The 23,532-nt window shown below is 50.2% G+C and overlaps 3 protein-coding genes across 10 annotated transcripts; 1 reads left to right on the top strand and 2 right to left on the bottom strand.

Moving 5' to 3' along the window:
* Positions 1-56: 56 nt before the first annotated feature.
* DNAJC14 (DnaJ heat shock protein family (Hsp40) member C14) lies at positions 57-6,894 on the bottom strand. Its single transcript, XM_068970992.1, has 7 exons — positions 6,798-6,894; positions 4,887-6,352; positions 2,253-2,359; positions 1,944-2,051; positions 1,413-1,573; positions 1,228-1,330; positions 57-1,017 (listed from the first exon to the last, which is right to left on the bottom strand). The coding sequence occupies exons 2-7, from the start codon at positions 6,294-6,296 to the stop codon at positions 807-809; spliced, it is 2,100 nt and encodes a 699-aa protein (XP_068827093.1). The 5' UTR covers positions 6,297-6,352; positions 6,798-6,894; the 3' UTR covers positions 57-806.
* A 677-nt stretch (positions 6,895-7,571) lies between these two features.
* LOC138078388 (transmembrane protein 198-like) lies at positions 7,572-12,509 on the top strand. 5 transcript variants are annotated; one of them, XM_068971111.1, is made up of 4 exons: positions 7,572-7,991; positions 10,161-10,742; positions 11,180-11,340; positions 11,461-12,509. In XM_068971111.1, exons 2-4 carry the CDS (start codon positions 10,184-10,186, stop codon positions 11,617-11,619), a joined length of 879 nt encoding a protein of 292 aa, XP_068827212.1. In that variant the 5' UTR covers positions 7,572-7,991; positions 10,161-10,183; the 3' UTR covers positions 11,620-12,509. The 5 variants fall into 5 exon arrangements, with proteins under 5 accessions (XP_068827212.1, XP_068827211.1, XP_068827210.1 ...); XM_068971110.1 differs by lacking the exon at positions 7,572-7,991 and adding an exon at positions 9,421-9,595 and having other exon boundaries at positions 10,197-10,742; positions 11,183-11,340; XM_068971109.1 differs by lacking the exon at positions 7,572-7,991 and adding an exon at positions 9,421-9,595 and having other exon boundaries at positions 11,183-11,340.
* Positions 12,510-13,045: 536 nt separating this feature from the next.
* MMP19 (matrix metallopeptidase 19) lies at positions 13,046-18,809 on the bottom strand. Of its 4 annotated transcripts, XM_068970975.1 has the most exons (10): positions 18,587-18,809; positions 18,217-18,302; positions 17,217-17,347; positions 16,763-16,978; positions 16,041-16,286; positions 15,331-15,468; positions 14,388-14,552; positions 14,100-14,227; positions 13,630-13,909; positions 13,046-13,543 (listed from the first exon to the last, which is right to left on the bottom strand). In XM_068970975.1, exons 1-10 carry the CDS (start codon positions 18,674-18,676, stop codon positions 13,461-13,463), a joined length of 1,563 nt encoding a protein of 520 aa, XP_068827076.1. In that variant the 5' UTR covers positions 18,677-18,809; the 3' UTR covers positions 13,046-13,460. The 4 variants fall into 4 exon arrangements, with proteins under 4 accessions (XP_068827076.1, XP_068827077.1, XP_068827079.1 ...); XM_068970976.1 differs by having other exon boundaries at positions 13,046-13,909; XM_068970978.1 differs by lacking the exon at positions 16,041-16,286 and having other exon boundaries at positions 13,046-13,909.
* Between the last annotated feature and the right edge of the window lie 4,723 nt (positions 18,810-23,532).

Genomic DNA, 23,532 nt, shown 5'->3' with positions numbered 1-23,532 from the left:
TAGGAAGCAAAAGATTTTCAAATGAGAAAAAGGACTCCAGCTATATGGGCAAAGAAGAGAGGGAAGATACAGGTTGCCAGTTACATATTTATAGAAAGATAATCCCCTGGCTTTAAATAGATATGTACATACAAATATGAACAAACTTAAAAAAATACAAACCCTTGGATCATAAGGGGGCTGCCGGGAGCCCCTTTACCCTTCCCCCTCACCCAAGGGCAGAGGGCATGAATCTTGTTTTTTAAAAATGATTAGTTTTGGCCATCCCTGCAGCAACAAGCATGAAGTTGGGTGATTACCCACAAGGTCAGAGTTCCCACTCTCTGAACTCTTATGTATCTCCTATAATTAGGGTTACATGCTTTCTTGTTCTTTTAACTAGTATACTGGGGCAAAGGAGGGGGCTCCCTCCTGAAATGAGTCAAGAAATATGATAGACTCGTTTGGGGGTGGAGGGAGTGTCATCTGCTCTAAGAAGCAAAAGACAAGATAAAGGCATACAGACCCCAGGGAAATACCCAGTTCCCACACTATGGGAAATACCGTCCAGCCCAGGTCCAGGCCCCAGGTTCTTTGTTCTAGACATTCCCTACTTCTTTGGTATTGTCAGAAGAAAAGATTCAGTTCCTGGGTGCTGGTGGAGGAGGGAGAGTGGTTCCAGGGCTTCCTAAAAGTACTGAGTGAACAATTTGACCTTAAAATTTTCCCTTTTTTAAATATTTAAAAATAAACAAATCAAATTCCATCTGGTGCTGTACACAGCCCTTTTGACTCCCTGACATTGATTGGAGGAAAGAGAAGGGGTGTCAACGTTGGAAGGGCCTCCTCACTTTCTTCCGCCGCTTCGGTTTGGCGTCTCCCTTGGGTACTGTGCTGTTGGGCTTGGAGGCTGCAGTGGCCCCAGGGCTGGGCTGAGGAGCTGCAAAGAAGTTCCCGTTGGACATCTGGCCTGGGGGTACTTGAAAGATCCGGCTCAAGAAATCCTGAAGGTCAGGAGGAGGGGCATCTGGAGTAGCTCTGAGAGGAAAACAGAAGGCATGATGAGGCAAGAGATACTGGAGTCAAATGGTTACCTAGTTCATCTATTTATACATATGTTAAAGACATACTGAGTCAGGTCCCAAACACTTAAATGGTGAGACACCTACATGTCCTAAACAGCATGTCATTGGAAACCATATTCAGAACTAGGACAGTGGATAGATCATTGAGAGAAACACCACCTACCTCTGCCGCCCACTGGTGCCTGGCATCCGTGAACCAAATGAGATGTGATAAGGGACTCTGTGGGTATCTGGGGAGATTCCCACACGCTGGCATCCAGCCCACTCTGCAAGCATGAGAGACAATTAGCCAAAATATCATAGTTCTGAGGATATATGAGCCCATACTTCCAGAGGACAGAAGTATACCTGTGATATCATACACCTTTCCATCCATCAGCGCAAAGTAGGTGATTTTGAGGCCCAACATGCTTGACTCTGCCCAAAAGTCACCTTCCTCAGCAGGATGCAGCCTATTACACTCAGCACAGTATCTGGCACTCTTAGGTTCCCGGTCCATTTCAAACCTCCTGAAATTCAACAAAAGGACAGTTCCTTAATAGTATGTTAAGACTACCTAGAGCATTGCTACAGTCTCATCATTACTGATGTCTCATTGTTACCGACAAGTACGGTTACTGACAAACATCTAAAATTACCGCCACTCAGTTGTTATGTATGCCTATGTACGCCCTGTCCTCAACCTATCTTAAAGCCAGAAATACTACCTTGTCTTCTTGCTAATTCAGATCTTCAATTTCTTGACAATATGGCATAAGTAGAAACTCAGGGTCTTTTTACTTACCATCTGGATCCCACAACTACCAATGATACAAGGAACGTTTTTGGTCACCCAGTCCCTAAACTGGCTGTCCCAGTCCTGTCCTATTTAAATCATACCTATGCTTTCCCTGGCATCGGCTGCACATCATAGTATTCATTGCTTCTTGCAGCTTGGACAGAAACTCATTCACTGACCGGCTCAGCTCATTTTCAGCCATTCGTTTCCTGAGAGAAAAAAGGCTATGTAAGTCAGGATATTGAGTGAGGGACAAAGAGAGACAGATCTATTGGCCTCTAGAGGCCCTTGGCCAGCTAGACAAGCCACCTCAGTTCTGCCTCGGAAAGCCTTCATCTGTAAGTCCAGGGATCTCTGCTATTGAAGGTTATTCATTTACCCTACCTAATAATTTTCTAGCTCCAACTTACATCTCATATTCCTTCCGTCTTTCAGGGTTGCTGACAATGTCCCAAGCTGCCCGCAAAACCTTGAAGGCCTCCTCAGCCCGAGGATGATGGTTTTTGTCAGGATGAACCTACCAAAACAGATTTCATTACATATCCATTCCAAACCTCTCCCCATCTTGAGTCAAAATAACCTCATATCAACAGGTTATTGTTGATAACTTCCTATTTAACACCCTTTTGAAGAATCAATATAGCTTAATGGTTAATTGCTCTGCCTCTGAAGATAGATCTGTATTTAAGTCCTGCCTCTTCTGCTCATTAGCTTCATGACCTAGAGTATTTTATCTATCATGGATTGTTAGTGTTAAATGAGAATACACATGAAGCAGAATACAGAAAATCTGGCACTATGGTGATCCACCACTCTAGTGTTCCTGGAACTGTCCCAGTTTTAGCATTTAAATTTCATGTTTGAGGAAACCTTTCAATTTCAGGCAAACAAGGATGGTTTATCACCCTGTCACACATACTAAACGCTTATATTTCAACTTTGTTGTCAGTCATAGAGTTCCAAAAATCCTCAAATTCTGTTTCTAACTAGGAAATTTTCATATCTACTCAAAATTTCCTACAATGGTTTGCCTTTCTGTTCCAGGTGTGAAATAACATACCATGACCCTCAGGTTTTTAATCCACTTTTCAGCCTTTTCTCCAAGACAAATAATATTCTCACTTCCTACAGTTCCTTGATTTTTCCCATCCTCATTCACCAAAAACAGAGATAAAGCTAGTCTCTTGCAGAATGCTGTCATCTCTCTCATATCCCCAAGCTTACAGAATGCGAGTAATGGTCATGTTAGGCCCTAATAAGGGCAGTGAGAGGCTGTATAAAAAGACTACAGGGACTTGCCTGGTCATCTAGTGGTTAAGACTGTGCTTCCAATGCAAGGGGTGCAGGTTCAATCCCCTGCTTCAATCTTAAGGAACTAAGATTCCACATGCCCCATGGCTTGGCCAAAAAGAGCCCACAGATACTCTGGCCCAGAACAAGGCAGTAACTTCAGGTTATAGGACAGTTCTACTAAGGTTCAGGGAACTTTACTTCAAGAAAGTCAGTTGAAAATGAGAATTTTTGAATGACATTCCCCAAAAGACAAAATCTGCTAAAAGACATGAAGGTGAGAAAAGACCTCTACCATTAGTAACAATTTGAGAGTGAAAACTGTTCCTCACTCTCAGAATAACCCAGGCCATCCAATAAGGGGCATATATTTCCCACCAAACTAATTTAGTTATCTGGTAAGTTTCAGGTCTGGTATTTTATTGTACCTAGAATGGTTAATGGAAACTCTGGTTGCCCATTCCTCTTTCATGTCATGCAACCACTGAGGGAATTTGCACACTGGTATTTTACCAGTCAAGTTCCATACACTCAAATAGTCCTCCAATGGAATTTACACATTACTTATAGTCGTGGACTTCCCAGGTGGCACTAGTCGTAAAGAATCCGCCCTTCAGTGCAGGAGATTTAGAAATGCAAGTTCGATCCCCTGGAGAAGGACTTGCAACCCACTCCAGTACTCTTGCCTGGAGAATCCCATGGACAGAGGAGTTTGGCAGGCTACAGTCCCTAGGGTCGCAAAGAGCCAGACACGACTGAAGTGATTTAGCACGCAGAACGCATTTATATTCCTAACAGTTTTACTTGTACAGAAATAGCAGTAACAATCATATCTAAAAATAGCAATCAAATATCTACTTCTAAAAGCAATTTGATTGCATGCTTGTATTAAACCATTTCCCTCAAGCATTTAAGTCACAACCCCCTATATCCTACGTAATCACCAACATTTTCATGTATGACATACATACATACATGCCTCTCCAAGATTTATGTCCCATTTGCCTTCCCTTTCCCAGCCCGGTTGTTGGTCTTGAGATACCTTTTCTTTCACCTGGTCCTGGAATAATCACTCACGTGTACTCTCTGAATCTTCCCACACTTGCCTCACTAGGAAGGCAGTTGGATTTCCCTGCGTTCAGAAACCCCTCATTTGTTCAGGAGGAACTGATAAGCGTTCTGACTAGGCCTCTTCTCCAACCTACTCAGAGGGATTTCACCTTGATATTCCAGGGTGAGTGAGTCCAGCACTGTCTACTATACCAGGTTCATTTATTTTCATTGAGAAAAAGAATTTCATGATACAAAACTTTAAGAGAAAAGTCAGATCCCCTTTCCAATTCTTTCCTGAGAATTAAAGATAATTTTTCATCTTCAAGTTGATTTTATACTCTCCCTTCCTCTGCTGTTGCTGCTGCTAAGTCACTTCAGTCGTGTCCAACTCTGTGCGACCCCATAGACGGCAGCCCACCTGGCGCCCCCTTCCCTGGGATTCTCCAGGCAAGAAAACAGGAGTGGTTTGCCATTTCCTTCTGCAATGCATGAAAGTGAAAGTGAGTCGCTCAGTCATGTCTGACTCTTAGCGACCCCATGGACTGCAGCCTACCAGACTCCTCCATCCACGGGATTTTCCAGGCAAGAGTACTGGAGTGGGTTGCCATTGCCATCTCTGTCCCTTCCTCTACTCCACCTAAAAATTGTAGTGGAAAATAAAATATGGGAACAAAGAACTGGAAAGAGGGAAGGGTACTCACCATCACTGCCAGCTGCCTATAGGCCTTCTTCAGTTCAACATCTGATGCTGTGGCTTCAACCCCCAACACATGAAAAGGGTTTAGCTCATCCTCAGGAACCCCAGCCATGGTCAAGAGTCGAGCCACTTCCTCTTCAGGCTGGCAGTAACGACCACCAGCTACAGGTGCATTCCCCTGCCTATTGGTCCTCTGTTTGACCCAAGGTAACTCCAGCCAACCCAACTGAACTATTCTTACCAGCTGCTGCCAGGGCCTGCTCTCTCTCAGCAGAATCAGGCAACGCTGCCAGGTGGGAGAAGCCAGCCAAGAGAAGAGCCAGGTGGCTTTACCCCTCCAGCCTAGCCGGTCACTCAATCCTACCAGAAACCGCCAGCCCAACTGTAAACAGCCCAACAAAAGGGCCAGAGCCAGAAGCAGCAAAGCACCCATAAGCCTAAGAAAACGGGTGAACAGCCCTGCCCCATAGCAAAACCCCTGGCTCAGAAACTGGAACATCACCTGGGCCCAGCCCCCCAGCCGCCCTGCCCACACTCCCACCCAGACACGTAAACGGTCCAGATCACTGCCTTTCAGCTGCCTGCATGCATAGATGAGATGGCCACAAGTCTCCACGTACTCCCCCACTAATACTAGCAGTTCGATCAGCCACCAGAAGCCTGCCTGTCCAAGCTGACACAGTTCCTCTGCTCCCCACAATCCCAGTCCTCTGCGTTTATCTGCCTGACTCCGTTTCCGGCCCAGCCGATGTCGACCAGGGGATCTGGGATCTCTTCGTCCACCCTCCCGAGTGTCCTCCTTGGCTGGAACACGGTGCCGTTGTCTCCGGGGTGCAGGTTTCTTTTCACTGTGCACACGTGAAAGATCACTGGGAAACTTAAGAGGTTCCTCTTCATCATATTCCCCTTCCAACTCTTCATCTTCCCCCAAAGCTGGAGAGGTACAATGGTGGCAAAAGTTGCTAGAAGAGTTATCTCCTCCCTCAGAGTAAGGCCCTTCAGGGATTCCAGGGGTTCCCTGGCAGTTACAAGTAGATGGAATGGAAAGGAAAGAAGAGTTCCCATCATCCTGGTACCCAGCCTCATTCTCTCTTGAGAGTTCCTGGTCCACTCCTGACTCTTCTGAAGATGCCTCACTCTGATCAGGGTCCTCTTCAGCCAGAGGGGGTCCTGGACCCCTTGGGGGTCCATGGCTTGGATCCGACCAGTGGGCTGGATTTGGGGGCTGTGTGTACTTAGGACTAGAGTGCTCTGTGAGGCAGCGGGTACCATTAGGGGCAGGCCCCGCTGAGTCCCTGAGTCCTGAGAATGAAAGTATGTCAGGGTCCACAGAGGGTCCTAAAGTCCTGAGGGAGGCACCACCACTGTGGTGGGCTCCACACAACCCTCCTTCTCCGGGGTGCTTCTGGGCCATGACCCCGGGGCTTCCTGAGGATTTTAGGTCACAGCCATCATGGTGACTTCTGATGCCTGTAACAGAGGTATCAAGTGGGGCTGATCAAGGATAGGACCAACAAAAAGGTTAAATAATCTTAAATTGGGTATATATTGAATGCACCCACCTCCCTTGTTTTAAAAATTCGGGGGCAATCATCACCCCAGCAATAAAGCCAATACTACATTAACGGCAACGCTGCTCCCTCCCCCCACTCCTCCAAGCTCCCTTATTATTGTTTCTTTCCCCAGAAAGCTATAACCCTAAAACAGGAGAAAAGGGAGGTACCGCAAAGGGTGTGGTCCTGGGGTCACTCTTGGGAAAAAGGGAAAGACGACCGGAAAGGGGGCCGCAGGCTGCCAGAAAAGGGTGGGGACCGTGCGGCCCTTCAGGAACATCTGGGGGAGGAGCTTGAGACTCCCCCTGACAGAGTCAACCCGTTAACCCTAAGGCTGGGTAGAGGGGATCAAGGTAACATACCGAAGAACGGCGGTAACTCCTCCCCCTCGAGCAGCTGGGCCGAGGGCCAGGGGGAGCTACGAGAGCAGCTCCCCCGGCTCCGCCTCCCGCTCACGCTCTGCTTCCGCCTTCCGTCCCCGCCGCGGCCGCCGATTCGCGTCTACTTCCACTTCCGAGGTCACCAGGGGAGACACGGGAAGGAAAAGTAAAAGCGATCTGCCGAGGTGCAAGCCAGTCCCGCAGGCTAAATCGAACTAGAGGAGGTGGTCCTGGGGAAGCGCTGGCCCCGCCCTTTAAAGGGCCCTCTGCTGCCGCCCTCCGCGTGCTGAACTGGAGTCCCCGAAGGTTGCTCCACCGGAAGCGGAGCAAGCGGGCGCTGCTACAGTGCCTGCGGACTGGGAGCAGATTCTCAGGGTTCCTCTGGCTGTGTTCTTGGGCTTTGCTGAGACCAGGAGATAGAGGAAAGCCACCGAGCCCAGTCTGTTTCCCTTGCAGACAAAATCAGGGAACGTAGAGGAACCACCGCACTGATCCCTTCCCTGCTGCCTGTAACGAGGACAGAGGCCTTTTGGTATCATGCGGGGGTGGAGCGGAGGGGAGGAAGCCCCGGGCCTGCCCCCGCCCTGGACCTCCTTCGCTGGCCCTTCTTTCCCAGCAACCCTCGGCCCCCACCCCCCACCCCAGCGCCTGACCCAGCTGGCGAACTGCCTTGTATAACTGTAGCTCCCACGGCCCGGATCCTCCCCTCTGGATGCAGCTCTCAGGCCCCGTCGCGAAGCGGGCCGGAGGACTGGGAGCGTGGCTCTGCTGGGCTTAATACCCCAGCGGAGGGCCAAAAACCACTGCCCTTATCTGCGTGCTTCTTTGCATTTCGTTTGCATATCAAGATGTTTGGTCGACGCTGACAAGCGCCCCCGCCCCGACGCAGACCCGGGCTTGGGTACCCTCTGTCGGTCCCCTGCTCTACAAACGCCTCTCCGTTAGTTCCCCTTCCAGACCCTCGTCTTGCTCCGCAAGTTTTTCTACCCGTGAACCCCTCGCCGGCGCCCCAGATCAGTAAGAACCCCTTCCTGGGGTCCCCGATCCGGACCACCAAGTTCTCCAGGAGACAATACTCCAATTCTCTGGGAAGTGGAAGAAACCAAGCCGAAGTAGGGGGGCGCTGGGACACCAGTAAGGAATTTGAAAGCTTCGAGTTGCTGAGTCAGCGCATAGGTATTCGGAGACCATTCTCCAAACCTCTTGCGGTTTCCCCAAAACCCCTCCCGGCTATGTCTGGGGGTCTCTGATCCCAGCCTAGAGCAGTAGGCAAACTGGGTCCCCCCCACACACACAAGGAAAAGATTTGGAGGGTCCCGCCCCGTGATGTCACCCCCCCACACACACCCTGTCCCCTTCCTCCACCCCTCAAGCTGGTTGCTTTTAGCTCACTGGGGCTTGGGCTGCCGTACGACTTGCAGGAGTTTAGGGAGCAAAGAACAGAGTGGCCCTAGGGGTGCCCACGCCTGACAGCCGCCCGGACGCCTAAGACTCTGGGCAGGGATGCAGCTGGGGGTCTAGGGAAGCACGTCTACCCCCTCCTTTCCTCAGCCCTGACAGGGTGGTGAGTAGTTAACACCCCCTCCCCAATCTCTCCTTGAATAGGGTCCCCAGACTTCCAAGAATTGAGCAGAGGAGCCCCAGGCACTTCCCAAACCAAGTCCCCTCCCTGCCTGTTAAAATCTTGATATCCAAAAGAAGGCAGCTGAAAAGAAGTGCCTGCACCTACTCTACCCCATTCCTTTAGTGCCCCCAATGCCAGCTCCTCCTTGGTGTTCTCCTTTCAGGAACTGAGTTCAAATCCCACTGGCAGCCCTGACACCCCAGGGAAAGGGAGAGGTAGAAAGAGTCCCACCAGTGTCCTGAGGGGAGGATGTGAGATGCCTGTGAGCAAGGCGCCTGCTTAGTCCATGAGGGATAAGTGGGAATTGGACTGTGGCTGGACGGACACCTTCCCCCAGTAACCCTATCTCCACCTGAAGCCAAGGCTTCCCAACCCTGACAAACTGTCGGTTACTGTCTCTACTTGATTCCTCTTCTGGTGTCTTGATTTTTTTCCCTCTTCTCTCTCTGGGGTTGGAGCAGCTGTTGGGAGACCCCCACCATGACTCATTCTCTCCTTTTCCTTCTCCTCCCCCTTCTACTAACTCCACCCTTCCCAGTCCAGTGGGATGATTTTGAGTCCCAGCTGTAGATGGGACATGCTTTCTTTTCAACTGGAACAGGCTACTGAGCCTTTAGCCCACAGTACCCCCTTCCACAGATGGAGGACTTCCTACTCCTCCCACCCCACCCTGAAAAGCTAGGGAGCCAAGACTCATTACCTGTTAAGATTTGAAGTTCCACTTAATGTCCTTGTTTTAGAGGGTGATAGACAGCTGACCTCTCATCCCTGTCCTGTAGGTTTCTTCAGTTTCCCCAGCAGAACTAAGTTCCATCCTGAAATTGGCCTTTCTTTAAAAGAAAGGCATCCTCGAGGTTCATAGGCACCTGAGTTCCTGCCCCCTTACCCCCTTGCAGGTTTCCCAGCCCCCTCAAGACATTCATGGATGGATAAGAGGAGCTGACACTGATCTTCCCCTCTGTGACAACCTTCTCTTCGGCCATGGAGGAAGCCTTGCTGCCCCTGGCCATGACCTCTGACCCCAGGCCCTTTAATCAACAACTCCCAGAGCCTCCAGACCTGAGATGTGTCTTGCAACCCCAGGACAGTCCTGACCTGGCACCCGCCCTGGTGTGTGCCCTTTGCTGCTGCTTTGGAATCATCTACTGCTGCTTCGGTGAGGGCGGGGCCAGGGTTCTGGGGGGCAGCTGCCCAAGACTGTCACCCTCAGAGATGACGCCAGCTTTCTCCTTTGCTCCTGAGCCACCTCTACTCTGTCGGGGGATGTCTATCTTCAGTGCGTCCAGTGCCGCTCTCGCCGGCTCTTCCATCCCCCACCCACTCACTCCTTCAGCTCTGACCCCTGGCAACCATCATTTTCCCTCCCCTTGCCTCCTACTTCAAAATTCCATTCCCCAGTAACCTGAATTAGCCTGTGCTGATTTATTCCCGTCTACCATCCCTGAAAGGATGAAACCTTTTCTCTATACTTATTCCCCTCAATTCATCCATCTTACCTCCTGATTTGCCCTCCCATCCCCTCACAGTTCCTGAAAACTCCCTGCCCTCCCTAAGATGATCCCTCTCTGCCCTAGGCCTTGAGGTCCCTGGGGGTGCTGCTCCTGACTTCTGCTCCTCTGGTTAGCCATTCCTATCCCTTCTGAGTCATCAGAGCCCAGCCCTGTCGACCCTCCCCCACCCACCCCTTTCTGCCTCTCATTGCCTCCTGCCTCCCTTCCCAGGCTACCGCTGCTTCAAGGCAGTGATGTTTCTCTCAGGCCTGCTGTCAGGAGCCCTGGTGATCTTCCTGCTATGCCATAAGGAGCGAGTGCTAGAGACACAGCTGAGCCTGGAGGTGAGCGCGGGCATTGCGCTCGGCATCGGACTGCTCTGCGGCCTGGTCACCATGCTGGTTCGCAGTGTCGGGCTCTTCCTGACTGGTCTCCTACTAGGCCTAACCCTGGGCGCCGGGTTCCTGCTGGGCACCGAGCCCATCTACCAACCACCTTCAGCCTGGGTGCCAGCTGGGGGGCTGGTGGGGCTGGCACTGCTGGGAGCCCTGTTCACACTTCGGTGGCCACGTCCATTCACAGTTTTGGGCACAGCCCTGCTGGGTGCTGCAGTGCTGGTGGCCTGTGCTGACTACTTCCTGGAGGGGCTGGCGCTGGGCAGTCGGCTGGGCCAACGCTTGCAGGCACTTCCAGCCTTGCCTCCTCTCTGCTGGTATAGCTGGGTCTTGCTGGGGACCTGGCCAGCCCTGGGGGCCCTTGGGGCCCTGGCCCAGTGGAAGCTCATGGATGAGGAACATGGAGGCCACACCAATGGTGAGTTACCGCCATGGTATAGACAGCAGACAACTTGTGTCCCTGGTTCCCAGACTTAAAGAGGTGAAGGGAGAAAATACACTTGAGGGCAAAAAACAGAGGTGTCTAAGGTGTATTAGGCAGGCCACTGAAAAAAAGTTAAAGTTGGAGGAGTCAAAAGTCTGGGTGAGAATGAGAAGAGAAATTGTCAGGAGGTTGGGGAGCAGGGAAGAGTTACTGGGGACTGATGTGAAAGGAAAGGAAGATCTCAGGGAAGTCATGAGGGAAGAGCAGGAGGATTCCAAAGAAAAGTTTCTTTAGAATATCTGGGAGGGGGATGAGGTTTGAGAGAGACGTAACAGGGAAAGCAAATGGGTTTCTCTAGAGTATGAGTATATTTGGGGGTGGGTTTCAGAGTCTAAAGAGGCCTCCCTGAGTCTGTATTGTCCCCTCCCAAGCAGTGGTCTTGAGCCACCAGCGAAGGCATCTCCAGCTCCTCCGGATCCGTCATCAAGAGGCCAAGTGGCACCGGACCTCCCCTGGGGCAGGGCTCTGTGAGGGCAGCTACCGGCGCCAGCTCCCTGCCAGCACACGGAACCCTGCCGACAGTCTGGCTCCAGTGAGTGGAGGCGTGAGGGCGTCTCTGGGCCTGGGGCAGAAGGCACAGGAGGATGGTCAGGGTGGGGGGGGGGTTCTGATCCAGGCCCTTTCTTCTGCCCTGTCTTCCCTGCCCCTTCAGAGTTATTTCCAGAGCCTTCGAGAGCGCCAGCTAGGACCAGGCAGCCAGGCCACCGCTCCCCACACTGTCCTGGACCTGGATTCTGACTGTAGTTCCACTGTCCCCCTCACTGCACCTTCTGGCTCCACCCTCCCGGACCTGAGCCTAAACCTCCACTGATGCCCTCTCCCTGGGAACACTAGGTGGCCTGGGCCTAGGCCCGCAGAATCCACACACAGACTTCCCCACCTCTTGAACTTGGGCATGGAATCTGTGCTCAACCCAGACCAGCCCTGTAGGGATATGTTTCAGGGACAGATAGAGAGGACTCTTGTGGGGAAAGGAGAGGAATGGAAGTATGAGTACCTACCTCTGTCCAGTAACAGAGGTACCCTGGTCCCTAAAGTAACTGACTCCCTAATTCCCTTCAAACAAAACCAAGGAGGGCCATTACCCAAACAGCCTTCTGTATACCCGCCTCAGAGTGCCTCTCAATGATCAAATAAGGAGTATTGTTTTCATAGGACCTACCTATAGAAAATCAGGAAGGCTCCTAAAGCACTTGATAGCTTTTCCATGGGGAGAAGGGCACCAGTGGAGCTCCGGGATCCCTGATTCCCAGGCCCCTCATCAGGGAGCAATTGAGTTCCTGGTTAGCCTTTCTCTCTGGACCCCCAGACACAAGCCCCCTTCTCCTACCTCAGTTGGGGGTAGCTATCCTCCATGGTGCTTCCCTTTCCCTTCTCAATGTGGGGAAGACCACAGGGCACTGCCTGGCTCAGCACCCGCTGTCCCTCATAGCTGGCTTCTTGCTTCAAGCAGAGAGCATTGGCCCACATGCCAGAATCTTGCCCTTTTGCCCAAAGGAGCCTGGTCTTCAGGGGTGTGTGGGAGACAAGTGCCTTTTCTGTCTCTCATTATAGGGGACACTAATCTTTTTAACCAGAATATCGTCCCAGCCACTAACCCGTTCGTTCTAACTCTCCGCTCCCCTGATTCACCTGTCCAAAGTCTGTTCCCTGGTTCGTCAGCATGAAGGAAGATACGACCCTCCCCTGGGCAGCAAGGTTATGATGGGAGGGAAGAAGAACATGGGAACATGTGAATAAAATGACATTGAACACTGAACCTGGGAGTCTAGCCTCTTCTGTTGTTCCTCTTTTCTTTTTTTGCTCCCCCAAACAACGAGTTAGCCATACTGACAAGACCTCTGTCCCTTCAAGATCTGATGAAGGTGCTTCTATCAGGCCAGACTACTATAGGAGTGGCACACACACAGCCAGAGGAAGAACCATTCAGCCCTCTCTTAGGAACATGGTGCACGCTTGCAGTCGCTCAGTCCTGTCCGACTCTTTGTGAGCCCAAGGACTGTAGTCCACCACAGTCCTCTGTCCATGGGATTTCTCAGACAAGAATACTGGAGTGGGTTGCCATCTCCTCCTCCAGGGAATTGAAACTGTATCCCCTGCATTGGCAGGTAAATTCTTAACCACTGAGTCACCTGGGAAGCCCTGTGAACACGGAGTTAACGTTCATTAAGCACAAATGTGCCAGGCACTTCACACACAGTATTTCAGTTAATGCAACAACTCTGCCGGATTGGTGTTAACCTTAATTTTCAGATGGGAAACCTGAGGCTTAGTGAGGTTAATTAACTTGCCCAAAGTCATAAGCAAGTTGATGTGATTCTCAAGGATACCAAAACCATTGCTCATTTTACTGGCCATGCTGTTTCCTTGTTCTTTATCTAGGAAGAACAGGACCCAGGCATTCCCAGGTGGGGCCTGCTGTCAGCTAAACGCCTGATGGATGCCTTTCTTCTACCAATGTCCTCCAGAGAGAAAATGACACAGCTGGAAGTGCTGTTTAGGATGGGGGAGAAATGGACGGAGCTGGAGGCTGAGTTAGAGTCACTGACCAGAAGGGAAAGAGTACAGGGAGGTGGTGACTGGAGCTGGGTCATTTAGAGACTTGAGGTCCATGGTTCATGCTTGTGTTGCAGGAGACATTTGATTGAGGTCTCAGGCCTCTGAGAGAGTGACATTACCAGGGAATGAAAGGGTGCTAAAGTCTGTGACTGAGGGGATAACGTCCAAGATTGTATCTCTGGGTGAGCCGCCAGAGTTCAAGGTGTATCTATGGCCCAAGGAAATGGTATCCAGTGTTATCCTGTGGCTGAATGGTCTATGCCTGTAACCAAGGAATCAGTGTCCCCATCGGATGCAGTGGTGTTTGGGGGACGACAGTGCATCCAGTTGTGGGCGATATCTCTGGGAAAGCCTTTCTCTGCTTGAAGCTGCTGATTGAGGCGCCAGTACTGTTTGCCCTTGAAGAAGTAGACACGGCCGTCCCGCCAGCTCATGGCGGCCGAGGGCTGGTCTGGCACTCCTGTAAACAATCCCTTGGTTGGTTTAGGGTAGCGGCTGAAGTCAGTAGTGGCCAGCTCATCCCACTGCCAGTATCCAGAGCCCTAGGTGTGGGGTAGGCAGCGAGAAGAGAAGGATGACGAGAGAGCTTAGGGAACCCCCCGCCACCCCCACCGAGGTCTACTCTCAGCCCATGGCAACTGCAGAACTTCCCTCCAGAGCAAGTCTTTGCTTTTCCATGGGAGGTAGCCCACCCCTCCTATGAAGGATTTGCCCTTCCTTTGAGCTTTATACCTTAAAGAGGAACACCTTTTTGTTGATAGGCCAATAGAGAGCAGCATCCAGGTTGGGTCCTACCCTATTCAGCTTCTTGGGAAAGCCAGGAGACATCTTGAAATTAATGTAGCGCCACACCTTATCTCCTGAGAGCATATAAGGAAAGAACAAGTCACCTCTGTCCCCAGGTGATAACTTTCAGTTCCTCTGTTCCACCCTCTGAAAACTTCTCATCCCTCCCTCCTTTTATGGCATCTCTAATCACAGGCCCTCCTCAGGTAGCACAGTGTAAACTAGTGCCCTTACCTTTAAAGAAGTGAATCCATTGGGTCCGAGGAGAGTAGACAGCTGCATCCAGGTTTCCTGGGAGCCCCTCCCAGAGGGCAGACACTTGGAACAAAGGACCCAATCCCGAATCTGTCATGGTCCACACATAGTTTCCCTTGAAGGCGTAGGTCTTTCCCCGGGGCCCTAAGAGCAGGAGGTGTGTTCACAAGTCAAAAAGACAGGTATCAGGACTTCCCTACTGGTCCAGCGGTTAAGAATAAGCCTGCCAATGCAGGGGACACGGCTTTGATCCCTGGTCCAGGGTGATTCCACATGCCTCAAGCCCATGTGCTACAACTACTGAGCCAATGGATTCTGGAACCCTTGAGCCACAACTAGAGAGACCATGTGCCTCAACAAATTATCCCACATGAGGAAACAAAGACCTGCTGCCACCAAATAATTTTTTTTTTTAAGACAGCAGTCAAATAAAGACTTCTGGGTATCTCAGGCAGGCTGATTCCCCACATATTCATTCAAGGAGAGGATTGTTAAGGGCAGAGAAGTGTCCAGCCTCTCCTTTGTCATTCACAGCAAATCAGCCCTGTGGATAGCTGCTCCCACTTAGGGACCTCACCTTCTACTCCAGGTGGCTTCCAAGTTGTACTTCCATGTGGGTATAATACCCTCTCTAATAGACATTCCAGTCAAGACTGTTTTCTCCATCTTGCTGTATTTCCAGATGTGTTTAGTGGCTCTCACAGGGCAACAACGGAGGTAATGTCCTGCCTGGCCCATCTTGAATTCAGCTCTGAATCCTCCCTCCCCAGGCCACTGCCTCCATCCATGGCCACTAACCTGTGCCTAGAGTCTAACCTCCACTGATCACCCTGAGGTCCCATGTCACTCCCATTTGTCCAGGTCTCAAGGTCAACAGCCTGCCCCACTGCCTGCCTACAAGCCTGGAGGGAAAGGGTCTTACCCAGCATCACGGCATCCAGGTCACCACTGCAGGGGTCTGGCATGGGACTGGGTTCTGTGGGCACTAGGGGTATAGTAGGGAGTGCCGTGTCTTCCTCCTCCTCCTCCTCCTCCTCCTCTATCTCTGGGCTCTTCTTGCCTGCAAGGTAACATAATACTGCTCAGGGAAAGAACGCAGAGCACTGGCTTCCCCACTCTCCTACTGTAAGTCAAGCTCAGAGGTCGCATAGAGAGAAAAATGAAAACCTGGAGAGCTTTCACTGGTGGGAGAAAAGATCACGTTGATACCAGCAGGAGACATGTTTTAGTTTTGAGAGGCACTAGAAAGGGAGAGAGGGGATTGCTGGAATGTTCATTCTTCATCCACTAGAGCAGGTGTAGGAGGAGAGAGGTCTGGAAGGAAGATTAGACCTGGAAGTGTCAGAAACAGAGCTCCTGGGAGTTCCCTGGGGGCCTAGTGGTTAGGATTCCAGGCTTTCACTGCCACAGCCAGGGTTCAATCCCTGATTGGGGAACTGAGATACCACTAGCCATGCAGTGAGGTCAAAAAAAGAAAAACAACTCCTGAAAATGAAGAAGCCTGAATAATGGGGCAAGAGGAAGAGAAAGAAGCCAAGCCATTTCCCTCCATGAAGATTAGACCTGTGTCTTTATGCTTAAAGAGACTACTGGTCAGACTGACCATCATGAGGACTAGGGGAAAGGACTGACCATAGAGAGCCTGGATCCCAGCCACATCATCAGGGTGCAGCTTGAAGTAGGGCCGGTAGCCAGCGTAGACGGGAGCCATGAGGGCCTGGGCGTATCGGGAGTGCCCCAGCCCCAGGGCATGGCCCAGTTCATGGGCTGCGATGATGCGCAGGTTCACCCCCCGGTAGGTCCCCTCAGTCCAGAGCTCATCTTCATCAAAGTGTACGCTGCCCAGCTCTGGGATGTCGGCATGGGCCAGGACCCGCCCTGGACAAAGGCAAAGGTAGACAGGCAGGAGATCAGAGTCTCCTAGGGTGGAGCATCCCCTGCCTGTTATAAACTCCAATTACTCTATTCCCTTAAAATCCCCCCAAGTAGATTGATTATCTCTTGGACGCCTCTCACTCCTTTCAGATTTCCCTGTCACTACCCCGATCTCTCACGGGTGCCCGTCACTCCGTTCTGTTACCTCCAGTCACTCTGCTGTCTTTGGCCCAGTCCTCCCTGGAGTATGCCTTGAGCAGAGGAACTTAAGCTAAGGAAGAAGGCATAAGCTTCACAGAAACAGGCTTGGTAAGGCCCCAGGGAGAGGATATGTTGCTCCCCAAGGGAATATTAGAAGGTGGTTGGAGAGTGTAGGGTGCAGTTGAGCATAGAAGGGTAGCCTGACATTAAGTTTCCAGAGTCATTGACTCAAGGAGACAGAGGTCTGTGAGGTGGGAGAGCTGAGAGCTGGTGCCTACCGGGCCCGTCAAAGGAATTGGAGCAGTACAAGCTATGGCGGCCATGGAAGGAAAGGCGGATATCAGCCCAGCCAGCCTGCACCTCGCGGAAGGTCAAGGGAGCCACGTTGCTCCAATACTGGAAGGCTTGAAGCAGGGCTGCCCGGGCTGTTGAGGATGGTAGGGTGGACGGTAGGTTCAAGATGCGGAAGGTCAGATGCTTCTTTCTCCAGCGGCCTGGTTATTGAGCCAAAGAATAGATTAGAAGCACAGATACCTTTGCCAGCTCCGGACAGCTCCCCTGAGTGTGAGCACTCACTCAGCAAAGCCATGAAACAACACTTCCAGGCAAGTGGTGATCAGTTGATTACCAGATTACCATCCATTCAACGATGAGCTGGTCCAGACTGTCCCAATGTCACCTGTGCTCCCACAGTCATGACCCCCTCCCCACTTTCCCAGGCTCAGTTCTCACCCAGCAGCAGGTATTTAAGGGTCTTCTGGTTGAAGGGGTCCTCCAGGCCACAGCGGGGCTGCCTCATACGGGCACTTGTGGCGTCATCCAGCTGACCTGAGACTGGCAGCTCAGATGCTTCCTGAAAAGCTCTGGAAAGAGGGAGAGGGATGGTCCAGCAGGATAGGGGCATCTGGAATGACTAAGAAATGGGGATAGCTCTTTGGTCCCCTTTGGCCCGACGTAATGACTGAGAACGGCACTAAAGCTCTGGAGGTGATGAGATCGCTCCAGGATCCAGTCCTCATAATTGGCCTTCCTCTTCTGTTCTGCATAGAAGGCAATACTTCAACGTCACCTCCCTGTGTTCACACTCTTATTTGGGTAAAGTGCTCTCTGGTGTTGCCTTCTTCCTCTATTGCAATTTCTAACCTCCTCCTGCCCTGGGAAGTGTCCTACTCCTGCTCTGAGACTCTCTCACCTGCTACCACCTGAGGGCCTGTCCTCCCTCTGCTTTCTCCCCTTCTGGCTGGACACCCCATTCCCAGTCCAGCCTGCCCACTCTGGGGCAATTTCATCCATCAGGCACCACAAGTATTGTGGCTTTTCAATGGACTGGGAACATATCTGAGAAATGACCCATTAGACCCAAAATATGAAAAGAAAGCTTCAAAACAGAAAGAAATAAACGCTGGATTATATGTCTTTGAAAGGCAACATCATGTCAACAATTCAGCTCCAACTCATACAAATTATACCGCTTGCAGGATGTGACCAAATAATTGTATTTTGTTTATAATGTGGGATGGAGCCTCCAAAGAAGTGCTCAGGGCCTAGGAAGATCCAATAACTGGGCCCTCGTCCTTGACTCCCCCTCTCACCCCTGATTCCACCACACATTCTCTGGATCCCCAAAATGGATGTGAGGCAGGCAGAGGTGGGCCTGGGGATTGGAAAAGGTGAGAAGAGAAAAAGATCTTGTGAACTTGACCCTGTAGGCATGCACCTTACAACCTCTCACCTCAGTGCCTCTGTGACATCTTCTGGCCTGAAGTTGTCAGGTCCTTCTAGAGGCTTCTGTAGGTAACCATATCGCAACAAGTAATCCTATGATGAGGGTAGGGGTCAGCAGATAAAATCAAAAGGGGATTAGTCTCTGGGTGAAGCTTCTACATGACCTAACAGCCCATTAGGATAGGACAGATGTGGAAGGACTGAAGGAGAGGCATCTTAGGGAAGTATGAGGGGAGGGAGTAGGGATAGGTAGGGGTGGATCATGGACTAGAGGAGCAAAGGGCAGGGCAGGCAGTTGTAGGTCAGAAGAGCGGCTTGGATGGGACTAAGGAGCAGTTCCTCCCCCAGCCTGGGTCTGGCTTTCCCAGGAGACTCACCATAGCTGCCTCCTTCTCTCCGGGCCCCACAGCCCGGCATGAGACGGTCAGTGGGAGTAGGAAGCCCAGCCACAGCCGCTGCCAGTTCATGGTCCCACCAGGCAAGAGCTTCAGAGTTTGTGCCCTCCGCTCTGAGAATCCTGGGAACCTGAGGGAGCAGGGCTGGGTTGGGGGGCTCTTCCCTCCAGTTCTTTTCACTCTCCAGTCTCTGGTCCTCTTTATAAAACTTCAAGAGAGGGAAATTGGTGGGGGGAGTGTCAGTAGGAGGTGACTCAGCCCAGAGATGTGTTGCAATTCACCATTAACCCCTGCCCTGCCAGAGAGCAGAAGTCTAGAAGAGCCTTCGACCCAGACCCCAGGGTCTTCTGCTGGACTCAGAAAGACTTCCCATGTTGTCCTGGAGGTGGGCATCCTGCCAGGATCAGAAGCAGAATATCTGCCGAGACTAGAAATAGGGACCAGAGCCATCCTCTGAAGTTGGGCATTCCTGTGACCCAAGGACCCCTGGGCAATAAACCCCTTATCTGTAACTTTCACATCTCCCTGTCTGCTCTAGGACAGGAAAAATAAAACCGAGAGGTAAGGAAGCAAATAGCTTAGGTGCTTGGGTTGCAGATGAAAGAACGAAGGGTGAGATCTCAGTTTCTTTGCATCCAAGACCAAGCTGAGAATTTAAATGCTCTTGAAGCCTACTTGTGTCTGCCTTAATAAAAAGTCATTATTTCAAGCCCTTGATAAGTCTGGAATGTGTGGGTGAGAGTGGAGGTTAACTAGAGAAGGAAGAAGTAAATTCTAGAGCCTGCCCACAGGGAGGTTTGAGACACCCTGCCTACAGACAGGGTGAGATCAATTCAAATACCTGAAATAGGGGAACCAGGATATCAGGCAGGAGGTGTCCCATCCTGAGGGTCATGAGGCTGTGGGAAGGTTCGCAGAAAAGGCAGGCTTTGAGCTGGGCTGTGAAGGCTGGCTATGAGTTGGATAGGGTCAAAGAGTCCTGAGGAACAGGGACAATGCTGGTCTTAAGTAAAAGTGCAGAGAAAAGTCAGTTATGCTCAGTGAGAGGTTCTAAGGGTCTGCTTCATTCACCACTGAGTCCCTAGTGCCCATTCTAGGCTAGCTCAGTGCTTTCGGTGGTGCTTAATAAATATTTGTCAGACGAATGACCAGGGTGGAAAACTGACTGGGAGACAGAGCTTAGAGAGGGTCTTCAATGCTATTTAACATAGAAGAGAAAATTTTACATTAGGAAAACCTACTTCTTTAAAAAAAAAGGAAGAAAAACCTACTTTGGACCCACCAAGTTTATATGACTTTTCCACACTGTTAAACTTCATTGTAATAGAATGAGAAGAAAAAAAAAAAAAAAACTTTGTGTCAGGTGATTTCTGTATTGTGCTGTGCTAAGTTGCTTCAGTTGTGTCTGACTCTGTGCGACTGTAGCCCACCAGGCTCCTCTGTCCATGGGATTCTCCAGGCAAGAACACTGAAGTGGTTCGCCATTGCCTTCTCCAGGGAATCTTCCCCACTCAGGGATCGAACCTGCATCTTCTGCAGCTCCTGCCTTGCAGGTGGATCCTTCACCGCTTGATCCACCAGGGGACCTTTCCATTTCTATTTTATTCCATTTAATTCTCACTGTCCTCCTATGAGGGAATAATTATTCTGGCCATTTTTTTTTTTTTTTTTTTGTCTTTCCCATGGCTTTTTTTTTTTTTTTCAGTATTGTAGTGGTTTTTGCCATACATTGACATGAATCAGCCATGGGTGTACATGTGTTCCCCATCCTGAACCCTCCTCCCACCTTGCTCCCCATCCCATCCCTCAGGGTCATTGCAGTGCACCAACCCTGAGCACCCTGTCTCATGCATCAACCCTGGCCTGGCGATCTATTTCACATGTGATAATATACATGTTTCAGTGCTATTCTCTCAAATCATCCCACCCTTGCCTTCTCCCGCAGAGTCCAAAAGTCTGTTCTTTACATCTGTGTCTTTTTGGCTGTCTCGCATATAGGGTCATCATTACCATCTTTCTAAATTCCATATATATGTGTTAATATACTGAATTGGTGTTTTCTTTCTGACTTACTTTGCTCTGTATAATAGGGTCCAGTTTCATCCACCTCATTAGAACTGATTCAAATGCATTTTTTTAATAGCTGAGTAATATTCCATTGTGTATATGTACCACAGCTTTCTTATCCATTCATCTGCCGATGGACATCTAGGTAGCTTCCATGTCCTGGCTATTGTAGACTATGTTGTGATGAACACTGGGGTACAGGTGTCTCTTTCAATTTTGGTTTCCTCAGTGTGTATGTCTGGACACTTTTTAAGAGAGGAAATGGAGAGCCAAAGAAGGAGATGACTAAGGACATGGAGCTCCTAACTGGCCTGGCATATGTTCAACTCCTTCTGCCAACTCGTAACCTATGCTTTTTCCATTCACCATGCTGACTCTTAGAGCTTTTTTCTGTGAGTGGTTAGGAGCCACTGCAGTTTCCACCATCATTTGTGCATCACACATTTCTATGCCATTCACAAGCATAAGGCAGTAGGGATAGAAATGAGGGAAAGGGTTATTGAACTCATGTTCTCAGTGGGATGCCAGTTCTGAGCCCTTCCCCACACCCCAGGCTGAAAGACTGGCAGGTGACTGGAGAACCCTTCACACCCCAGGAGGGAGGTGGGGGATCCTCCTGATTCATTGTTGCCCTCAATGATGCTGGTCTTCTTGACCCACTCAGCACTCAACTGGTTCACAGTCAAGTGACTAAGTCTCAAATGACTGGTCAGGCAAGCAAGGACAGAGCCACCAACTGATGAGTGACAAAAGCCATGAGTGAGGCCGTGATCAAGGCTGATGCCCTCTGGAAATGAGAGAGCTTGGGAACCAGCCCCCTGCAGGGCTTTTCTCAGCTCTGCCCTTCTCTCCCTCTTTCTATCACCACTCAATCCCTCTTCTTTTGAGAATAGGACATGGGCCAATTGAAAATTATATATTTTTTTCTGATTAAAGTCCTCTCTATTTTTTTTTCTGAATAAGTTATCCATTGCTCATTACAGTAAATTTGGAAAATACCAAAATGAGCAAGGAAGAGAATGAAAACCACCAGTAAAACCCAAAAGAGAACCACTAGCAACATTTTGATGCAGTTACTTGAACCTGTCTGTGGCTCTGAACTCAGCTCCAGCTTTGTCCACCCAGCCTCAGGCCCTGGGTGGGTGGAATGGAAGAGAAAGCGACAGGAAGTACTGAAGTTAGTAGGGGAGGGACAGGAGCTTTGCAGGCTGTGGAGAGAGGGAAAGGAGTAAAGTAAAAAGAATGTGATGGCAGATTACTCCCTCCCTTTAGACACCTCATAGAGGAAAAAAAAAAGCGGGAGTTGGGGAAGAATGTTTAAGAGTATCTGTTAACGTGTTAGTGAGAGAGATAGTTGTTGTTGATGCTGTTTAGTCACAAAGTCGTGTCCGACTCTTTTGCGACGCTAAGGCTTATAGCCTGCCAGGTCGTTTGTCTGTGGGATTTCCCAGGCAGGAATACTGGAGTGGGTTGCCATTTCCTTCTCCAGAGAATCTTCCCAATTCAGGAATTGAACCCTTATCTCCTGCGTCTCCTGCATTGGCAGGCAGATTTTTTACCACTGACCCATCCAGGGATGCCCAAGAGATATGGTGGTTATTATACAAGGTAAAGTGTGGACACTCACTCTGGCCCTGGAAGTCCCTGGGGGATGGAGTCACATTCTAGACATTAAGGAGCCAGAGAGAGAACAGAGAGGGAAACTGTAAAAGCTGCCAAATAGTTTACCTCATTTAAATCTTGACAACATCCCTGTGGGCTGGCATTATCACTTTCTACAGAAAAGGGAGGGCTTCCACATGGCTCAGTGGTAAAGAATCTTCTTGTAGTACAAGAGACACAGGAAGCATGGGTTTGATCCCTGGGTCAGGAAGATCCCCTGGAGGAGGAAATGGCAACCGGCTCCGGTATTCTTGCCTGGAGAATTCCATGGACAGATGACCCTGGTGGGCTACCATCCATGAGGTGGCAAAGGGTTGGACACAACTGAGCACAAGTACAAGACATTCACAGAAAAGGGAACTGAGTCTCTAACAGGTCATTTCAGGTCACACAGCTTGGAAGCAACAGAACCTCAGGCTCAAGCCATGATCTTTGCAGTCTCTCAAGAGTTTCCACAGGCACCCAAACAAACCCCCCAGAGCCAGGAGCTGTGGACTGGATGTGTATGCAGGACTGCATGACTAACTGTTCCCATAATGGTATCAAGACCTCCCTGCCGCCAGTCCCCACCTCTAAGCCATGCTGACTCAGCTCTTTTTCCCTCTGAATTCGTCATCACTCACTCACTGGGGGACATGTGGGAATGTGTGTGATGGGTTAGGACATGCGGTCTGCCTGACCCAAAAAGAGAACTTGAGTCTGAGAGAACTCCTGGTTCTTTGGCTGACTTGATCCCATCCTGCAAACTGGTTTCCCTCTCTGCTGAAGGACTGTGGCAGAAGAGTTTGTATAGAAATATTGTTTAAATTAAAATATTTTAAACAGTAGGAGCAGGAAGTAGGTTAAGACTCTGAGAGTATTCTCTAATGTTCAGGGTCTATGGGGCTGTGGGTGGAGGGCAAAGGTTGTTAGAGATCTCTAAGCCCAGGAGAAGCCAGTTTCTCAAAACATCCCCACCTCTCTTTGACAATATCCTTCCCTGAAGGCTGGACATCCTAGTTAGTATATAAAGGGCAAGTCCGGAGTCTAAAACTGGAAGTGAGAAAAACGTAGGTTGTAACCAAGTTAGGACTGGCCTATACACTGCTCTTGATCTCAAGAAATGTGGGGAAAACAGTGTTAGCTTCTGGCCTGTTTTCTCCTTGGAGACCTGAGGGAGTCAGGAAAGAGGGAAGTTTCCCTGGCTAAATGGGATTGAT

Source organism: Capricornis sumatraensis, chromosome 4 (genome assembly GCF_032405125.1).
Source record: "Capricornis sumatraensis isolate serow.1 chromosome 4, serow.2, whole genome shotgun sequence".
In the NCBI taxonomy this organism is placed as follows: Eukaryota; Metazoa; Chordata; class Mammalia; order Artiodactyla; family Bovidae; genus Capricornis; species Capricornis sumatraensis.
The sequence above is the reverse complement of the archived record's forward strand: the minus strand, read 5'-3'. Positions and strand labels throughout refer to the sequence as shown.